A 19692-nucleotide genomic window follows, 5' to 3' on the forward strand; every position below is an offset into this window, starting at 1 on the left:
TGTGGCACAATCCTGGTAAGACTCTTACTCCTCCATGTAGAGTCCTCCTAGGAATCGCATTCTTGAAAGATAATGCTTATCCTTCAACACCTCCCTCACTGCTTAAACCAAGTGAGATGGTTTTACCATGGTCGGATTCCAATATAACCGAGGAAAGCATGGCTTATGCTAAGCCGCAGAGTAGACCGAACTAAATCCAGTTCAGTTTCTTCCATTCACTGTTCTTACCTCGGCTTCTCCTGTACAAACCATGATATGTTTAGACCGAGCTAAGAAATAGCAAGGTTTGGACCGAGCTAACCACAACATGCCACGACCATGCTAACTCTGAGTGTGGTGACCGGGCTGTCTGTAACTCTCTCTTGGATCGGGATAATAACAAGGTCTTTTGGGAACCGGGCTAACGCCAAGGCCCTTTTACTCTGCCCTTCTTACCGTGGCTCACAACGGCCCATTACCTAGCTCGGCCCAATTCATATAAATTACCTTATCAATTGCCCCTTAATTCCATCTGCGCAACATGATAGGGATTATCCGTTTACCAGCCGAGCTAAAAAACTTGAGCCTTCCAACCGGGCTAAAAAAAAAAAAAAAAACTTTTAGCCCTCCAACCGAGCTAAAAACTTTTAGCTTCCCAACTGAGCTAAATTCATACTAAGCTCTGTCTGTCCGGTCAAAATGTCTCTTCAATTGCTATAACTGAATCGATTTCCATCCGATGGACACGTGGCAAACTCTCATTGGTCACGTGTGGCTGTCACGCCGTCTTCGTACCTCGTGTTTTTTGAACAGTCCCGTCATTTCTCTCTCTCTTTCCACAAAACCAAACCCTTTGTTTTTGAATCATTTCACTTGCACTATTTACCTTCTTCTTACTCTCTTCTTTGAGCTTTCTCTTTTCTCAAACACAGTGCCTACAAAACTTGCGTTCTTGCTGTCATCGCTCCTTGCTTCAGTTCTTCCATCTTGAACTGGTAAATGGTTCGAATCTGTTTCCTTTTCATTTATTTCACACTGTTTTTACAATACATAGTTTAGTATTCACATGTTTTTCAAAATACATACCATGTTTGCTTCTATTTTTCTGGGGAGCACCAAGTAATATAACTACTCGTATGTCACAAATAACCTGAGAAACACTGCATTTGATCCAAAATCACACTCCAACCAAACTAGGAAGTTGTTTGTGGTTGATGTCAGTCTGGCCAGACTAACCAACCGACCTAACACTTCGCACTATACTAGTAGTTTCAATCAAGTCAAACCATCGTTTGATTCATTTTCACCGAACTATCGAACCGTACTAAGTCTATGCAATAGTGTGCTTGAATGCCTTAACCACGACCGAGCTACAACTTAGGGCTAAACCAGCCCTCTTAGTCCAGACTGAACTAAGAACGCTGCCCCTAGAGGCTCAACCGGGCTAACAAACACCTTGTTCAAACCAAGCTAAGACCCGTAGTATCATATATAGCCGAGCTAGGACTTCATTTATCTTCCCTTTATTTGTTTTAGCACGGTCCAATGACCTGTACTTAACACCTTTGTTTTTCGCTTTGTAGACTTAGGTTGCCCAGGCACTCCTTTGAGCGCTCAACCAAGCTACTCAACATCATTCTTTGACCAAGCTAATGCTCCAGTTTAATTTATTCATAACTTAAACCATAAATGGGAAAGCATAGGTTCTTAGTTAACTCACCAGGTGCCATGGCCTAATTCCGAAAAGATTATAACATCCCTGATGATGTTCATCTCACCCTAGCCGACCTGGATATCATACCATGGAGAAAACACAGCTTCATTCCTTTTACCCTGCTGTCCATAGTAGAGACCGGACTAAGATTCCTTGTACAGCCTCTCCTCTGTGAATTCCTTAGGCAGACCAACCTTTGCCCAACCCAACTTTCCACCAACTCTTACCGTATAATAAATGGTGTTATCGAGCTAAACCGCCGGGCTGGCCTTAATCTCGGTTTAGCCGAGCTGTTCCATCAATATTCTATAGGCTCTACCGAAAATGGATGGGTCTATTATTTAAGAATAAGACGCCGGCGAGAAAAAATAATAAAGGATACCCCGGATAAAGACGTAAATGATGATGACTTTCTCTGGGTGTCTGGAAATTTTGAGGATCAACAGGCCCAAATCCCTAGTGACAGAATAAATTGAAACAAGGGTGTAGCCGGTAGAGTTACCTCGGCTTCATACTATGTGTAACGACCCAGAACCGTATACCATGATTACCAGTAATTAATTATGTGTTAGTATGATTTAATTGAAGATTATCTGTTGAACTTAGAAAATACCTGTTGAGATTACGACTTTGGGACTGAAATTGATGACCGTAATGGGTTCAGAAAACGAAATTGAGCACGCCTATGTGATACCGGGAATTTTTAGAGCCATTTGGGAAAATAAATTGAGAACTGAATTTCATCTGATTCGTTAGGCCATGTTTGGCTCAAAGTTTGGCACAATTGTTTATAAATGATATATAGATAAGTATAAGGGCCTTTATTGACTCTTTGACTCAAAAACAAAAGAGAAGAAAAAAATCTGGAAAGGAGAGAGAGAGAGAATTCGTGAGAAAGGGGAAGAAGAGGAGGAAAGAGAGAGTCAAGCTAAATCTTCTACAATTAAGTGATTAAGGTAAGGATTCCTCTCTAATTTCCTGAAATAAGGTTGATACATCAATGATCTCGTGTTAAATAAGAGGATTGAAAGGGGAAATATGTTTAATTTGAGCATGCATAGCATGAATAGATAATTTATGGTTATATTTGTCATATTTTGAGGAAGAACCTCCATGGATTTAAGAATGAAGCTTTTATGCTCAAGTTTATGATTTTCTATTTTACTCCAAGATTTGAACTTCTATTGTTCCATATGGGTTTTGATTTGAAGTTTTGATGTTGATTTAAGATGGGTTTTAAGTGTTTTGGATCTTAGATTTCATAAATGTGGAAAGTGATTTTGTAAAGAGGAGAATGAAGCTTGGAAGAAGAACCAGAAATTCAGATTTTTGCTCTGTACGCTCGAGCGGAGGGAAGCCCGCTCGAGCGGTGAAAACAGCCTCCCAGCAGTTTTGGGACTTTTTACAGTACGCTCGAGCGGCCAAAGTGGCGCTCGAGCGGGACGGCCTTTTTCAAAAAAACTTTGGGGAAGTTGCAGACTTGATTTTAACATGTTAATTGCATCATTTACCATCTTATGAACATGAAATGAGTATGAATCAAAGTAAAGAAAGATTAGAATGAACATGAAATGAAGTAAAGGAAAGAATGAAGTGCATGAATTACAGGATTTAATGATAATGTGTATTGAGAAATGTGTAATATGTTGATATTTGCAGGTCAAGATTTGAAGACCGTGCATTCGGTTTCGGAAACCCTCTGTGAGTAACATTTCTGTAAAGATATGTTATTATGAACTATGTTTTAAATGTATTACGTTATGCTATGCTTTGAAATGAGAATGTTTTCCGTGAATGAATGTCCTGATTTGCGAATCTAGTATGGCATCCATAGATAGTTGGGTCATGGGGGCGGGAACATGCAGGCCCATGCGTCATGAGTCATGGGGAACGGCATGGAAGGACAAGCCCATGACTAGTTACGAGATCTCGTAGACTGTTGACTGATAGACTGTTATGAAGGTTATGTGGAGTATGCCATTACGTATGTTCTTATGATGACTGATGACTGATATATGTTTATGATTGATTTATTGTGGATTTATGAAAATGTCGGACTTCGTTCACTAACCTCTTTACTGTTATATTACTTGCCGAGCTCTAGCTCATTGTTTGTAATTATGTATTATAGGTGAGCATTCTGGAAGTCAAGCCTAGGCGGGTTCTCGAGCCGAGCCGCTGTTTTGAAGCCTAACAAGTGTTTTGTGTGCTCCGAGCCGGGGCCAGGCCTGGAAGGCCGGTTTTGTGAGCTTTGTCTTGTTGTATCTGTGGCTTTTGCCTATGTGTTGTATATGATCTTTTATTGTATATGATGTAATGTAGTGGGTAAATTAACATTTTTGGCATGTAATGTATGTTCATATAAATGCACAGCTCTTTGGACTATTAGTGGTTATTGTTTTCGCTTCCGCGAGCCCTTTTATTTATGTTTTGTATAGCAAGGCCTGTGGTAATCTAGGATTACTGGCCGGTCTCGTTGCCAAACTTCTAGGGGCGAGTTTGGGGCGTGACACTATGCCTTTCTTTACTTTGATTTTCTCATCTTAACTGCCCTAACTGTCTGTCTTTTTTTATGCAAATTTGAACTTCCTCAAGTCCCAATACAGCTACCCTAACTTGAATATACTTCGCGCCGCCCTGCGATATCCAAACCGAAGTTGGACCGAGCTACTGGACTTTCAACCGACCTACCGATATAGTGGCAAACGGAAGACCAAGGTGACTGATTTCTTATTGGAAGCCTCTCCTGAACCAGACCCAAACTTGCCCCAAATCAGATTGATTCCTTTGACTGTTGAGCAAGAGATGGCCAAAAAACGGGCTGTGAGGGCCCTTCTAACCGAGACAACCCAAGCCGAGGTACCAGCAGCAAGCCAACCACAAGAGACCGTGGTGGCTTTACCGACCCATCAACCCTCTTCATCCCGTCCAAACAAGCGTGCTCGGATTTCCACAACCGAGCCACGCCTTATTGATGAAGAGGATACCATTCCTCCACCAAGCTTTCCACCGAGCCCACAACCAGAGCGCTCCGACCGAGCTAACTCTTCTAAGTGGGCTCCAAAGATCACTTTTCAGAACCGTGCTATTCGGGACACTGATTCAGTGGTCGCTGAAAAGGACCACCTAATGGCATTTAATCTGGCCAAAAGCGTTTGCCTTCCACCTGACATAGAGCACCATGACCATCTAACCGAGCTGAAGGCCCTTTGCTCGTCCACAAAATCCATGTTGCTGGTAAGTAGCTCATTTGCTTGTCTTTCAAATTCTTACCACTTTTTGCTCGGTTGTACTGAAAATTGCCTTACCAACCTTTTGCAGGCCATACAGAAAAACCACATTGCTCACAAGCGAGTGTTGGAACTTCGCAAAACCACCAGGCAGGCCATGGCCAAGGCTAATAAAAAGGCGGCCGAGCTAAAAGAGTCCCAACAAAAGACAGCCGAGCTAGAGGCCGAGGTGGCTCGATTCACCGAGCTAGTTACCTCGGCTGATGCTAATAAACAAAAGGCCCTAGACGTGATGAAAGATAAATATCTGCGCGAGCTGGCCAAGCTTGAAGGAAAAAAAGAATGCCTAAATAACAAAGCTTGAGAAGAAGCTGGAGGATGCGGAGGACCGCGGTTTCAAAGATGGTGAAGCCCTATACATCAAGCAGTGTGAAGCTGCAAAGGACCTGTTCTTTAAATACGGGTGGAGGGGGGCTGTCTCGCAGCTCGGTCATGGACTTGAGACCGAGGTCTTCAATCCTCCTTCATATTTTATACCGAGCTCACTAGCGGAGTATGCTGCTACCATTCAGCAACAATTTCTGGAGGAGGAGGATGAAGATGAAGCTCTAGAAGACAACACTCAACTCGGTCTCAGGTATACCTCCCCAACTTCAGAGGTCTCCATCCCACCTTTGCGAACTGTTGCCGATGTTGTGATTCCAACCGAGCTTAACCAGAGCGTGGTTGCCACAACCGAGCTACCTCTGGGTGAAGACCGGGTGGTTTTAGATGCTGATTTAGATGATCTGTTTGCTTGCCTTATGTATTTTTCTTCTTTTTTGCTATTTTGGAAAGAAGTTGTAACCGGGCTGAGGCCCCTCTTTTGTACTTGATTTGAATCTTCAATGAAATCTTCTTTTGTTGGATCTGTTGTTTCGGTTTACTCTTATGCTTGCCTTTACTTTTTAAAAGTATTCTGAAAGTAGTATAACATTTTCCAGCCGAGGTAAATATCTCGGTTTTAGCTTTGCAATCTAACTGGCCATACCTGCCAACCTCTTTAGCCTTGATCCTTTTCTCGGCTAAAGAACAATAAGCGTTGGTTTTTCCAGCCAACCACTCTTCGGCCTAGATCCTTACTCCGGCTGAAGAGTACTAAGTGTTGATTTTTCCAGCCAACCTCTTCAGCCTAGATCCTTATCTCGGCTGAGGAGTACTGAGTGTTGGTTTTTCCAGCCAACCTCTTCAGACTAAATCCTTATCTCGGCTGAAGAACAATAAGTGTTGGTTTTTCCAGCCAACTACTCTTCAACCTAGATCCTTACTTCGGCTGAAGAGTACTAAGTGTTGGTTTTTCCAGCCAATCTCTAAGTTGGTTTTTCCTGCCAACCTAGAGTAAAGTGTTTGGTTATTCCGACCAAACGTCCTGCAGCCTGGATCCTTATCCTGGGCTTAGGAGGGGTGTTGGTTATTCTAGCCAACCTCTAAGTTGGGTTTTTCAGCCAACCTAGAGTAAAGTGTTTGATTCTTCCAGCCAAACGTCCTGCAGCCTAGATCCTTATCCTGGGCTTAGGAGGGGTGTTGGTTATTCCAGCCAACCTCTAAGTTAGTTTTTCCAGCCAACCTAAAGTAAAGTGTTTGCTTTTTCTGGCCAAACGTCCTACAGCCTGGATCCTTATCTTGGGCTTAAGAGGGGTGTTGGTTATTCCAGCCAACCTCTTCAGCACTGATCTTAATCTTAGCTGAAGAGAGTGCAAAGTTGGTTATTCCAGCCAACTATGCGTACAGTGCTCCTAACTTACTAAAACAATCTTTTACAAAAGGAAATAATTATACTGAAAAGAAACTACTTGTTTTATTGAAAACGAAAAAATTACAAATACTTGAAAGAAAAGCTAAAAATAAAATAGTTTGAGATTGGCAGTGTTCCATGACCTGGGAATGGCTTTTTCGTCCTTGTCTTCTAAGTGGTATGCCCCTTTTCTTGCTAATCCAACTACCTTGTAAGGTCCTTCCCAATTAGGCCCTAATTTGCCATCTCCGGGTACCAAGGTGTTTCCCATCACTTTGTGAAGTACTCAATCTCCAATCTTGAACTGTCTTGGATGCACTGTCCTGTTGTATTTCCTTAATAACTCTTGCTGGTATGAGGCGATGTGAACCAGTGCTCTTTCTCTTCTTTTTTCCACAAGGTCGAGCTCCAAAGTGATGGCTTCTCCATATAGGTCTGGATCAAAATTTTCACTTCTGATTGTAGGGAGGCTGACTTCCAATGGGATTACTGCTTCTATGCCATAGGCCAAGGAAAAAGGAGTTTCCCCAGTGGATCGACGAGGTGTGGTACGGTAAGCCCATAAAACATGAGGGAGCTCTTCAGCCCACTTGCCCTTTGCTTTTTTTAGCCTTTTCTTTAATCCATCTAAGACAACTTTATTTGATGCTTCTGTTTGGTCGTTTGCTTGGGGGTAAGCCGATGTAGAATTGTAGAACTCTATCTTATACTCTTCACAAAAGCCTCTAAAAATTTTGCCGTTAAACTGGGTGCCATTGTCTGATATTAGAGCTTTTGGTATGCCGAACTGAGTAATGATATTCTGCCAGACGAACTTCTTCACATCTTTCTCCTTTATTGATGCTAGTGCTTCTGCTTCCACCCACTTTGTGAAGTATTCTGTTGCTGCAAGAAAGAACTTCCTATTGCCAGGTGCTGTTAGGAGTGGCCCTACTATGTCCAAGCCCCACATTGCGAAGGGCCATAGGCTAGTTAATGGTAGAAGTTCTCTGGCTGGCTGATGTATTTGGTGTGCGAACTTCTGACATTTCTCGCACCTCTTTACATACTTCTCTCAATATCCTTGCCAAATGGCTCTGTAAGCTAATGATCTTCCTCCTTGGTGGCTTCCGCATACGCCTTCGTGTATCTCGAACAAGAACGCTTCAATTTTGCTGGGATGGACACACTTTAGATAAGGTCCTGTGAGGATTTCTTGTACAAGGCCATTGATGGGGAGAGCCAAAATCGCTGCGACTTTGCTCTTATTTTGTTGGCCTCTTTCTTCTCTTCCGGTAGGACGCCGTCTTTTAGGAATGCTATGATGGGATCCATACATGAAGGGCCTAGTTCGGCGCAACATACTTCTTCTACTTCAGGTTCTTCAATGCTTGGTCTTGGTAAGTAGTCAATCAGTAACGGATGTGGGACGGATGTATCTGCTATTGAAGTAAAGCCTGCTAGTTCGTCCGCTCTACTGTTCTCTTCCCTACCAATCTGTTCTATCCGCACTACTTCAAATTTCTTGATCTCTTTTCTGACTAATTCTTGGTACTTAGCCATCTTGTCGTCTTTTGCCTCGTAGTCACCTAAAATTTGGTTTACCACCAGCTGTGAGTCACTGTAAACCATTTGCTCGGTGGCCTTCATATAGGATGTTGACTTCAGTCCTGCTAAAAGTGCTTCATATTCCGCTTCGTTGTTTGATGCTGGGAAGCCAAGGTTGACTGCTTGTTCCACTACTAGGCCATCTGGTGAGATGAGAACTATGCCGAGTCCTGCTCTGTGCCTGTTGGATGCTCCATCCACAAAGAGCTTCCACATCTCTCCTACGAATAACTTCCAGCAGGTAGAGGGATCCGATGATGCCTTGGGATCCTGAGGGTTGCTGGTGTTTTCTTCAAAGTCCACACTTACTGTTTGCCCCTCGCTATCTGATTGTACCAAGTCTTTATTTGTTGATGGGCCTTTGCTTGGTGCAGCATGGTTTGTTTCTCCCTCTTTTTGTTCACTCTGGTTTGTCCTGGGAGGTGGCTGGGTATCCTGTATTAGGGGTTGTGCTATTCCAGCGCCACTTTCCATCCCTATTTCGGTTGTACCCGTTAAGTCAACTGGGCAGACGTGATGACTTCCTGGGGTGAATTCTTGTAACAACCCTCACCAGTATTTACCGATAAGCTACCGATTACTGCTAAACTGAGACTGATTATGATTGGTAATTGAATTGATTGAAGTACTGAACTGACTGACTGAAATCTGGAACTGAGTTGATCAAGTATATCTGTTTAATTGTATGTCTATCTATTGACTGTTTGATTATCTGTTCATGTCTTTGTGTTTAAATTACGAATTGAAGGCCTTATCGGCGGCCGAATCTGAAATTGATTGATGATTTGTGTTCATTGGAATTTATATGATTTTATGGTTTATTTATCTAAAATGTGATTTGGTATGATTAAATTGGATTAAAATGAGTTAAATTACAAGAGTTGGACTTAATTGCCATTTTGCCACTTAGTGGACTTCCATGAGCCTCTTAGTTGATCTCTAATGTTAACATTACAACACTTCATCAGCCCATCTTTCTTGTTCTTGCCGACTTGAGAGAGTAAGAGGTAGAGAAAACTTGAGTTCTTCACAATTTGGCTTAGAGTCTTGTAGAGATTGAAGGATTCTTGCATATTGAGCCTCTAGACTTGTAATTGAGGAACCTAGGTATGAATTTCATCCTCCTTATTCTGTATTTGAGTCCTTTCTAGCATGGATCATGGTAGTTTAAAGAGTTAAGTCAAGAATTGGTTCAACAATGTTGAATTGGAACTCATTCCATGCATGCATATTTGAATTGTTGAGTTATGAGTTGATTTCATGGTAAAATGTTATTTGCATGTTTATATTGTGTTTAAGTCCATGATTTCATCTTGTCCTTGGAGGAATTGGTTCATTAGAGCATGAAATTGAGCTTTGAAATGGTTTAGATTCATGCATGTTTGCATGTTTTTTATATTCTTGAAAATTGGTTTGAAATTGAGTTGTTTGAAACACCCTTGGGCCTTGATTTTACAATTGAGCTTTGGAATCATGTTAAACTATGTGTTTTGGGATGTTTTCTGGAAAATTGGCCCAAGAGGATCAAAATTTATGTTTTAAAACTTGAATTTGAGCTTGTGGTTCAAATCTGGGAATTCCAGATTTTGAACTCATGCTCGAGCGGGTTGACTGGCGCTCGAGCGTGTAATTCGTGCTCCTAGTACTTGGCACTGTTTTGAAGTCCGCTCGAGTGGAATAATTAACGCTCGAGCGAGACATTATGTCTCATGCTCGAGCAGGTGTCGAGCGCCCAATCGAGCATGATTTTCACCTATCCAGCACTTTTGACTGTTTTGCAGAACACTCGAGCGGGTAAGTCTACGCTCAAGCGGAAACCTTTGTCTGCATGTCCGCTCGAGCGAAGGAACCTACGCTCGAGCGTGACCCCTGTTTTCTGAAAATTCTGAAAATGCTTTTAAAGTGCATCTTTGCATCCTCATCCATCCTAGGCATTCTTAGGCCTAGTTTAAGACATCTTAATGAGGATATAGATGTAGAACACACCGAGGCAAATTAGGGATTAAGCTATTATCTTTCCCAACTGTGTAGCTTAGTGTGTGTTCAATCTGTAACTGTGTATGGTTGGCGACTGGGGACGCGCTCCAGCTTTACTGTAGCCTAGAACTCTATGAGTAACAACTGTGTAAAGATATGTTCAAAATGATTATCTTCTGAACAATTGAACTGTACTGCTTTCTGAACTGTTACTGTTAATTGAATGAATGTATGTCCTATATTCTGAACTGTATTGTGGCATCCTTAGCAACTACTGTTTATTGTTACTGTTACAGAGATCTCTGTCGGTTCCCTTGTTGGAACCACTACTGTTTACTGATTGATGGCCATCATTTACTGTTCGATCTTTCAAGACCTACTGTTTACTGTGCTATTATGCTAATGGATGTACCACATATGACTGTACTGATTGAACGACTGAAATACTGATTTAATGAACTGTTTTCATTACTGTAAGGACATTCATTCTAAACCCCTTTACACATTATGTTATTCACTGGGCTTTAGCTCACTGTTTATATATATATATATATAGGTGTACAGGCACCAGACCGCAGCTAGAAGCGTCGGGGTAAACTCCAGTTTTGTCAAGCCAACCTATGTGCCTCACTGCGAGGTTCCGAGCCTGTCAAGCTAAGGCTATGGGGTGTTTTAGTTTTTCCCCTTCTGTTCTGTCTTGTAAACTGTAAACTGTTACCGTACTGTTTAATAGGGATTAGGTCCCTGAACTGAATGATTGTATATATGTACATACTGTTCTGTACTGTTCATGTATATGTGTATGAAAAGTCTTTTTGGCATACAGACTATCACAGCTCATTGGACATTGTTTATTTACTGTTTTGGCTTTCGCCATGCCCATGTACTCTGTTTTACTGTATTACTGTTAAGCAGGCCTTCGGTAATCTTGGATTACTGGCCGGTTACGGTGCTAAACCCATAGGGGCGGGTTTGGGTCATGACAGAGTGGTATCAGAGTGATACTTACCACGAGTTATACCGCACACGCGTGTCCCAATGAGCTATAGGATGTCCTAGAAAAGCGATTAGAGCATTACATGAGCATGATAAGTGTGTGGCTATGACATGACTGAATGTATGCTAATGTGTTAATCTGTTTAAACAAATGACTGCCTATATTGATAACTGCTATAACTGCCTATAGTGAAATGGATAATGCGAGAACTGCAAATGAATCTAAATCATCATCCTCTGAGGCAAGAATGGCAAGGCTGGAAAGAATGATGAAACTAATAACTGAGAAACTAGATCAACAACAGAATCAACAGCCCCCACCTCCTCTTCCGGTACAGTCGGAGCAGAATGTGAATGTTAATGATGGGGACATAATTGCTCTCACCCATAAGTTCAGCAAAATGAAACCGCCATCCTTCCAGGGAGGCCTTGAACCGTTAAAAGCTGAAGCGTGGGTTCTCGAGATAGAAAAATTGTTTGAGGTTTTTCCGTGCTCCGAAGCACATAAAGTGCTATTGGCCACCTTTACTCTGTAAGAAGAAGCTAGAAGGTGGTGGATGCTTATCCGTAATGACAACACTGTAATGACTTGGGCTCAATTCAAAGGAGCCTTCTTTGAAAAGTACTTCCCTCGGTGTGTTACGGACAGAAAAGTAACTGAATTTGAACAGCTGAGACAGGGCACGATGTCCGTCGCTGAATACGAGACAAAATTTACTGAACTTGCCCGTTATGCACCACATATGGTTGACACTGACTACAAGAAGGCCAGGAAGTTTGAAGGCGACCTTAATGTTGCAATACTCGACAGAATAAATGTTCTGAAATTACCGAACTATGTAAATGTTCTTGACCGAGCCTTGATGGCTGAATCGAACATCGAAGCACTAAAAACTGAAACACCAGCATCTGAATGGCGTGGTAAAAGACAGGGTTTTAAATTCAAGAAAAGCAAGCATAACCCATTGAACAAGAAACAGAATACGGGTCAACAACTAGCACCAACCAAGGGAGTGGTTTCATACCACCCTGTTCTGAGTGTGGCAAGAAGCACAAAGGGGTCTGTTATAAAATATCTGGAGCCTGTTACAGGTGTGGCAAGGTGGGCCACATGGTTAAAGACTGCCCCTCTGCTCCACAAGCCAGTAGTAAAGTTGCACCAAGCGTGGCAGCATCAACTGTTGCACCAAAACCGAACCCCAAAGCTACCGGGAAAGTGCCCATGAGGCAGGGCCGAGTGTTCGCCCTAGTACCGGGAGACGTGCAGAATACCGAGACCGTTGTGTCAGGTATTCTCTCTATTTGTACTCAAATTGCTTATGTATTGATTGATTCGGGGTCTACGCATTCATATGTGTCGCATGTTTTTTCGCAAAAACTGAATAGACCATTAGAACTCATGAATTATCTGTTAGCTGTATCATCACCCATTGGGGGATCTATGACCTGTGCATATATGTACCCTGCTTGTGAAATCATTGTTGGAGATGCACATTTGTTTACTATCCCTGAACATTAATAATTTTGATGTAATATTGGGAATGGACTGGTTAACGAAACACCATGCTACCATAGACTGTGTAACGAAACAAGTAGTTTTCCGTCCACCGGGTTTAGCCGAATTTGTGTTTAATGGGGTTAGAATAGTACCTCCTCCGTATTTGATTTCATCTGTGAAAGTTGTTAAATTGATTAGAAAGGGATGTAAGGGATATCTGTGTTCTGTGTTGACTGTATCTACTGATGATAATGCTAACGTGAACAGTATTCCTATAGTTAGAGAATTCCCAGATATTTTTCCAGATAATCTGCCAGGGGATTTGACTGACAGGGAGATTGAATTTACCGTTGATATGATTTCGGGAACGCAGCCAGTATCTAAAGCTCCTTACCGAATGGCTCCAACTGAACTGAAGGAATTGAAAGTGCAACTGCAAGAACTGCTAGATAAGAAGTTCATCAGGCCTAGTACTTCGCCATGGGGCGCTCCTATTTTATTTGTGAAGAAGAAAGACGCCTCACTGAGACTGTGTATTGACTACCGTAAACTTAACAAGGTAACTGTGAAAAATAAATACCCATTGCCATGTATTGATGACTTATTTGATCAGTTACAGGGTGCTCAAGTGTTCTCTAAGATCGACCTCAGATCAGGATACCATCAGTTGAAAGTTAAACCAGAAGACATTGACAAAACTGCTTTTCGAACGAGGTATGGACATTACGAATTTTTAGTTATGCCTTTCGGAGTTACCAATGCACCTGCTGCATTTATGGACCTCATGAACAGAATCTTTAAACCATACCTTGATGACTTTATTGTAGTATTCATTGATGACATACTGATTTACTCCAAAAGTATAGAAGAACATGAACATCATCTGAGACTTGCCCTACATACCCTAAGAGAACAGAAACTTTATGTTAAACTGTCTAAATGTGAATTTTGGCTTGATCATGTTATGTTTTTGGGGCATGTTGTTAGCAAAGATGGAATTTTCGTTGATCCACAGAAAATTTAAGCTGTAGTGAACTGGCCTAGACCAACAAATATGACCGAAGTCCGAAGCTTTTTGGGTTTGGCTGGATATTACAGAAGATTTGTCAAAGATTTCTCTAAAATTGCCTTACCGTTGACTCAGTTAACTCAGAAGGGGATATCATTTGACTGGACCGACCAAAGGGAATCAGCATTCCAAGAGTTGAAAACTCAGCTTGTAACTGCACCGATTCTTACCCTACCTTCAGGTACGGATGGCTCTCTGTATTTAGTGATGCTTCTCATAAGGGTTTGGGATGTGTTTTAATGCAGAATGGGAGAGTTATTGCTTATGCTTCCCGACAACTGAGACCGCACGAAAAGAACTACCCGACCCAAGATCTGAAACTTGCTGCAATAGTGTTTGCACTGAAAATCTGGCGTCACTATCTGTATGGGGCGACTTGTGAAATATATACCGACCATAAGAGTCTGAAATATTTCTTTACGCAGAAAGAACTGAACATGAGACAGCGGAGATGGCTAGAACTGATTAAAGACTATGACCTACAGATTTTGTACCATCCAGGAAAAGCCAACACCGTTGCCGATGCACTGAGCCGGAAATCGATTGGAAATTTAGCCTGTTTGCTTACCGGGCAGAAAGAATTACTTTGTGACCTTGAAAAATCTGAAATTGAAATTGTTTTACGAGAACAAGGTGGAACAATAGCTGCTATTTCTGCTCAACCAGCACTGATTGAAGAGATTAAAGAGAAACAGCAACTGGATGACTTCTTGAAGAAGATCATCGAAGAAAGGGAAACTAAACCAAGACCGGGTTTCAAATTTGAAAATAATGTACTGAAATTTCAAGAAAGATTGTGCGTACCAAATGATACTGAATTAAAAAGAAGAGTTCTGCAAGAGGGCCACAATTCAAAATTTTCTATCCATCCAGGGAATACGAAAATGTATCAAAATCTGAAACTGAATTTCTGGTGGCCGGGAATGAAGAAAGAAATTGCTGATTTTGTATCGAAATGTCTTCATTGCCAACAAGTTAAAGCCGAACATCAACGACCCACAGGCTTATTGCAGCCCTTACCGATACCGGAGTGGAAATGTGAGCATATCACCATGGATTTTATTGTGGGATTGCCTCGCTCTAGTAAAGGTATGGACTCAATTTGGGTTATTGTTAATAGACTGACTAAATCTGCTCACTTCTTACCTGTTAAGACAATTTATAATACGGACAAATTGGCTATACTCTATATTGATGAAATTGTTAGACTACATGGAGTGCCTGTGTCCATTGTTTCTGACAGGGATTCAAAGTTTACATCGAGATTTTGGCAAAGCTTACAGACTGCATTGGGTACTGAATTGAGACTGAGTAGTGCTTATCATCCTCAGACCGATGGCCAGTCAGAAAGGACCATCCAAACTCTGGAGGATTTATTGAGAATGTGTGTCCTTGATTGGAGATCCATCTGGTAGGGCTGGGCATAGGGTCATCTGAACCGCCCAAGCCACCCTACCCGATCCGAACCGCGCATGTATGGGCGGTTTCGCAAACACATTAGGGTAGGGTGCGGTTTGGATTTTATGTAAATTTCGGGTTGCGGGCGGGTTGCGGGTTTGACCCGCACCCGCCCAACCCGCCCGCATAAAACTCTTTTTTTTTTTTTTTTCTTAATCTGATCTGACCGTTCAAAATAACCTCTTTTTTTCCCCTTCAAATCTGATCGTCCAAAATAAGAAAAACCCTAATCTAATCAAACTCACTCATTCACTCATTCATCAGAACTCTATCTCCTACTCCTCTCCTCCTCTCGGTCTCTCTCTCACTCTCACTCGCGATTTTCATCTGCGCACTCAGTGATCGAGTCTCTCTCTCACAAGATCGACCGATCGATCGACCTCATCGCATACAGGTAAAGCCCCTCTCTCTGATCTCTGTCTATGTCTCTCTCTTCCCGATCTTTGGTGTTTTTTTTTAACATATGAGATCTGTCTCTCTCTGATCTGTCTCCCTCACTATCTCATCTCCCTCACTCTCTCATCTCACAGTCTCTTACTCTCTAGTTTTGAATCTGCACCGATCGACTCTCTCTCACAGGTAAGCCTCTCTCTCTCTCTCTCTCGCCCCGATCTCTATCTGTGTTTGTTTGTTTGGAATATATCTTTGATTTAATTTTTGATTTAAGCAACAGATTTTCTGATTTAAATCTGCCTGTGTAATTTATCTGTATTGAATTAATTTGTGTAATTAATCTGTGTAATTTATCTCTCATCTCACAGTTTCTTACTCTCTGGTTTTGGATCTGTGTTTATTTATTTATTGGATCTGTATAAATTGGATCAATTCATAGATCTGTCTGTGTTTATTTATTTATTTTTTGTTTGTTGCAACAAATCTGTGTTTTTTGAATTAAATCTGTGGTATTAGATTGAATTAAATCTATGGTATTGGATTGAATTAAATCTGTGATGAATCTGTTATGAAAATTAAAATTTGAATCACATGTTTTTTTTTGGAATTCAATCTGTTATGAAAAATAAATTTGTTTTTTGGAATTAATTTTTGATTAAATCTGTTGAATTAATCTGTGACTGTTTTTGTATACTATCACTGATTTTTTGGGTTTATTCTATTTATGAGTTTTATTTGTAACACTAATTTGTGATTTACATGTAGATTGAGTTTTAGGGAATTTTAATCAGAAACTAAATTTTAATAAAAAACTAGTGACTGTGACAGATTAATTCAGTTTGATTAAATCTGTTAAATTAATTTTTGATTAAATCTGTTGAATTAATCTTTTTGATTGAATTAAAATTGAATATGTGACTGTTTTTGTAATCCAGTTTAAATGGAGGATAGTATTCAATCTCCCGCAATCAATCTTGTACCTCCGGAATCCTCTAATTCTCAAATGAATCCCCTCTTAGTCGAACCCGAACCTAAACCTGAACCTAAACCTCCTAGACCCCCAAAGAGAAAGAGTGAGGGTGGAGGGGGGAGAGCACCATCCACAGTTTGGGATCATTTTGACAAGGTTGTAGGGACCGATGGGAAGCGTAGAGCCGTATGTAAATATTGTAAGAAAGAGTATATGGCTGACTCTAGACTTCATGGGACTAGCAATTTGAGGAGTCATACACCCAATTATAAAGAATATCCAAATAGGGATACAGATGGTCAACAAACATTAAATCTTAAACCAAAACAAAATGAAGAGGGTGTTGAGGTTGTAGCAACAATTTTTAATTTTGATACTTGTAAAAGGGCTCTTGCGGAGATGGTGGTCATTGATGAGTTACCATTTAGATTTGTGGAGGGTGTTGGGTTTAGAAGATTTTGTAATGTCATGCAAACCAAATTCACACCAATTCCCTCTCGTCAAACCATATCTAGAGAAGTGCTCAACATATTCAAGAATGAAAGGGATAAGTTAAAGAAGGCCATGAAGGGTCGTAGAATTTGCTTTACTACGGACACTTGGACATCTATTCAGAATTTGTGTTACATGTGTTTGACTGCTCATTTCATTGATGATAACTGGAAACTTCAAAAAAGAATAATAAATTTTCAACAAGTTGAGGATCACAAAGGAGAAACATTGGGTCGAAAAATTGAGTCGTGTTTGATTGAGTGGAACATTGATAGCATATTCACCTTAACAGTTGATAATGCTAGTTCTAATAATCTTACCATTCAATATTTGAAAACGATAACCAAAGATTGGAAGGGGACTATTTTGCAACATGAGTTTATTCATATGCGTTGTTGTGCACATATTCTTAATCTCGTTGTGAGTGATGGGTTGAAAGAAATGGATGATTCTATTGCCAATATTAGACTTGCGGTGAGATATGTGAGGTCTTCTCCTCAAAGGCATGATATTTTTAAGAAATGTGCGATCACACTCAAACTTGATTCAAAAGCTCTTGTATGCCTAGATGTACCAACGAGGTGGAACTCTACCTATTTGATGTTAGAGGCCGCCGAAAAGTATAAGAAGGCTTTTAATCGATTGAAGTTTGTGGATTCCAACTTTGAACCTTATTTCATGGATGTTGATGGTGGCATAAGAAGAAGTCCGAATGAATTGGATTGGAAAAAGTGTAGATTTTTTTTGAGATTTCTAAAATTATTTTATGTTGCAACTAAAAAATTTTCGGGGTCTCTCTTTGTTACTTCCAATGCTTTTTACAAAGAGATGTTTGTATTGAAAGCAAAATTAACCAATTAATTTTGGAGGAGGATGATACTTTGAGCTCAATGGCAAAGCCTATGAAGCTAAAGTTTAGCAAGTATTGGGGGGATGGAAATAAAATCAATTTGTTGTTGTATGTTGCAGTGGTTCTTGATCCTACCAAAAAAATGAAATACTTGGAGTTTTATTTTTCCAATTTATTTCTTGGAGATAATAGAAAGGTGGAAGAGATAGTAGACAAGGTTAAGAGTTGTTTGAGTCGTTTGTATAGCCATTATGTCACACTTTATCCTTCAAATGAGAAACTTCCAAGTGTGAGTGAAGTTGTGAATATGGTAGAAGATGATGATGATGATGATCCCTATTCTTTAGTTGACTCCCAATTTATTCCTATTTGGAGGGGCAATGCACTAGTGGATCTAAGTCGAAATTGGAACAATATTTATCTGAGGTTGAACATTTTTCAAAGAATCAAACATTTGAGATTTTGGATTATTGGAAGGTGAATGCAACCAAATATAGGGTGTTATCACAACTTGCAAGGGATGTGTTGGCCATGCCTATTTCTACCGTTGCATCGAAGTCGGCTTTTAGTACGGGAGGGCGTATTCTTGACCCATTTCATAGTTCACTCTCACCTTCTATGGTTAAAGCTCTTGTATGTACTCAAAATTGGCTTCGAAGCAACCTTCCAATTTCTCTTCGAAAGGCGATGGATGATGTGAAGGAATTTGAGCAATATGACTCGGGTAAATGAGAATTTATTTATCTTCATTTTTATTTCTATTGTTCATTTTCTAATGCAAGTTTTATTAATCTTCTTTTGTTGATTCCTAATTAGGTACTTTGGAGTCAAGCTCATCTTCAACTTCAACCTATAATGTTGATGCTATAATTGATCTCTAATATCCATTTGATCATTGGTAATTTTTTCATATACTCAACACATTTTCTTACTATATTGAGTTAAAATATATAGACATTTGTTTATCTTTTCATTTTTTACTATAATTGAAGATTAAAGTTTATATTTTTTCAATTTGTTTTGTGTAGGGTTCATCAACCAAATGCATGGAATTGGAATTGGAATTCGAATTTGTGAAAGTTGGATTGGATGTGAATGAAGTTTGACAACATGTGAATGAAGGATTGGAATTGAAATGCTTTTATTTTATTTCATGGGTTTGTATTGATTGAAGTTTAACAACAATTTTTTATTTTTTTTATTGCATTTTGGTTTTAGATGAATGTAAGTTAATGAATTTTTTTTTTTTTTTTTTTTTTTTTTTGCATTTTGGATGAATGTAAGTTAATGAAGAATTATTTTCTTTTTTCTTTTTTTGTATTTGGGTTTGGAATGATGAATGTAGAATTTTCAATGTAGGATTTTTTTTTATTTGGGTTATGAATGATGAATGTAAGTTAATGACAAATGTAGATTTTGAGTGATTTGTTTAGGTTTCGAATTGAATTTGTTGTGTTTTTTATTTTGTAAGTTTTTTTATAAGTTTTAATTCATTAATTATTAATTTGGAGCATTTTATAAAATATAAGGAAAAATGTCCAAAATAAAGATTGACAAAATGGGAGGGAAAAAAAGGGTTTAAAAATAATTTTTGAAAAAAAGTTCAATCCGCAAACCGCCCGCAACCGCCCGCACAACCGCGAACCCTATCCGCACAAACCGTAAACCGCATTGCGGGCAGTTGTGGGTTGACTTTTCCCCAAAC

General features: G+C 40.1%; 1 protein-coding gene and 1 long non-coding RNA gene across 2 annotated transcripts; both read left to right on the forward strand.

Moving 5' to 3' along the window:
* The first annotated feature begins 15527 nt into the window (after positions 1 to 15527).
* Positions 15528 to 17998, forward strand: LOC145798282 (zinc finger BED domain-containing protein RICESLEEPER 2-like). Its single transcript, XM_082885791.1, has 2 exons — positions 15528 to 15861; positions 16611 to 17998. The coding sequence occupies exon 2, from the start codon at positions 16616 to 16618 to the stop codon at positions 17996 to 17998; it is 1383 nt and encodes a 460-aa protein (XP_082741917.1). The 5' UTR covers positions 15528 to 15861; positions 16611 to 16615.
* Positions 17999 to 18608: 610 nt separating this feature from the next.
* LOC114264414 (uncharacterized) lies at positions 18609 to 19473 on the forward strand. Its single transcript, XR_003629965.2, has 3 exons — positions 18609 to 18711; positions 18804 to 18885; positions 19016 to 19473. It is a non-coding gene; the product is annotated as an uncharacterized LOC114264414 (long non-coding RNA).
* Positions 19474 to 19692: the final 219 nt, after the last annotated feature.

Source organism: Camellia sinensis, chromosome 8 (genome assembly GCF_055761805.1).
Source record: "Camellia sinensis isolate YWXY chromosome 8, ASM5576180v1, whole genome shotgun sequence".
NCBI classification, from domain to species: Eukaryota; Viridiplantae; Streptophyta; class Magnoliopsida; order Ericales; family Theaceae; genus Camellia; species Camellia sinensis.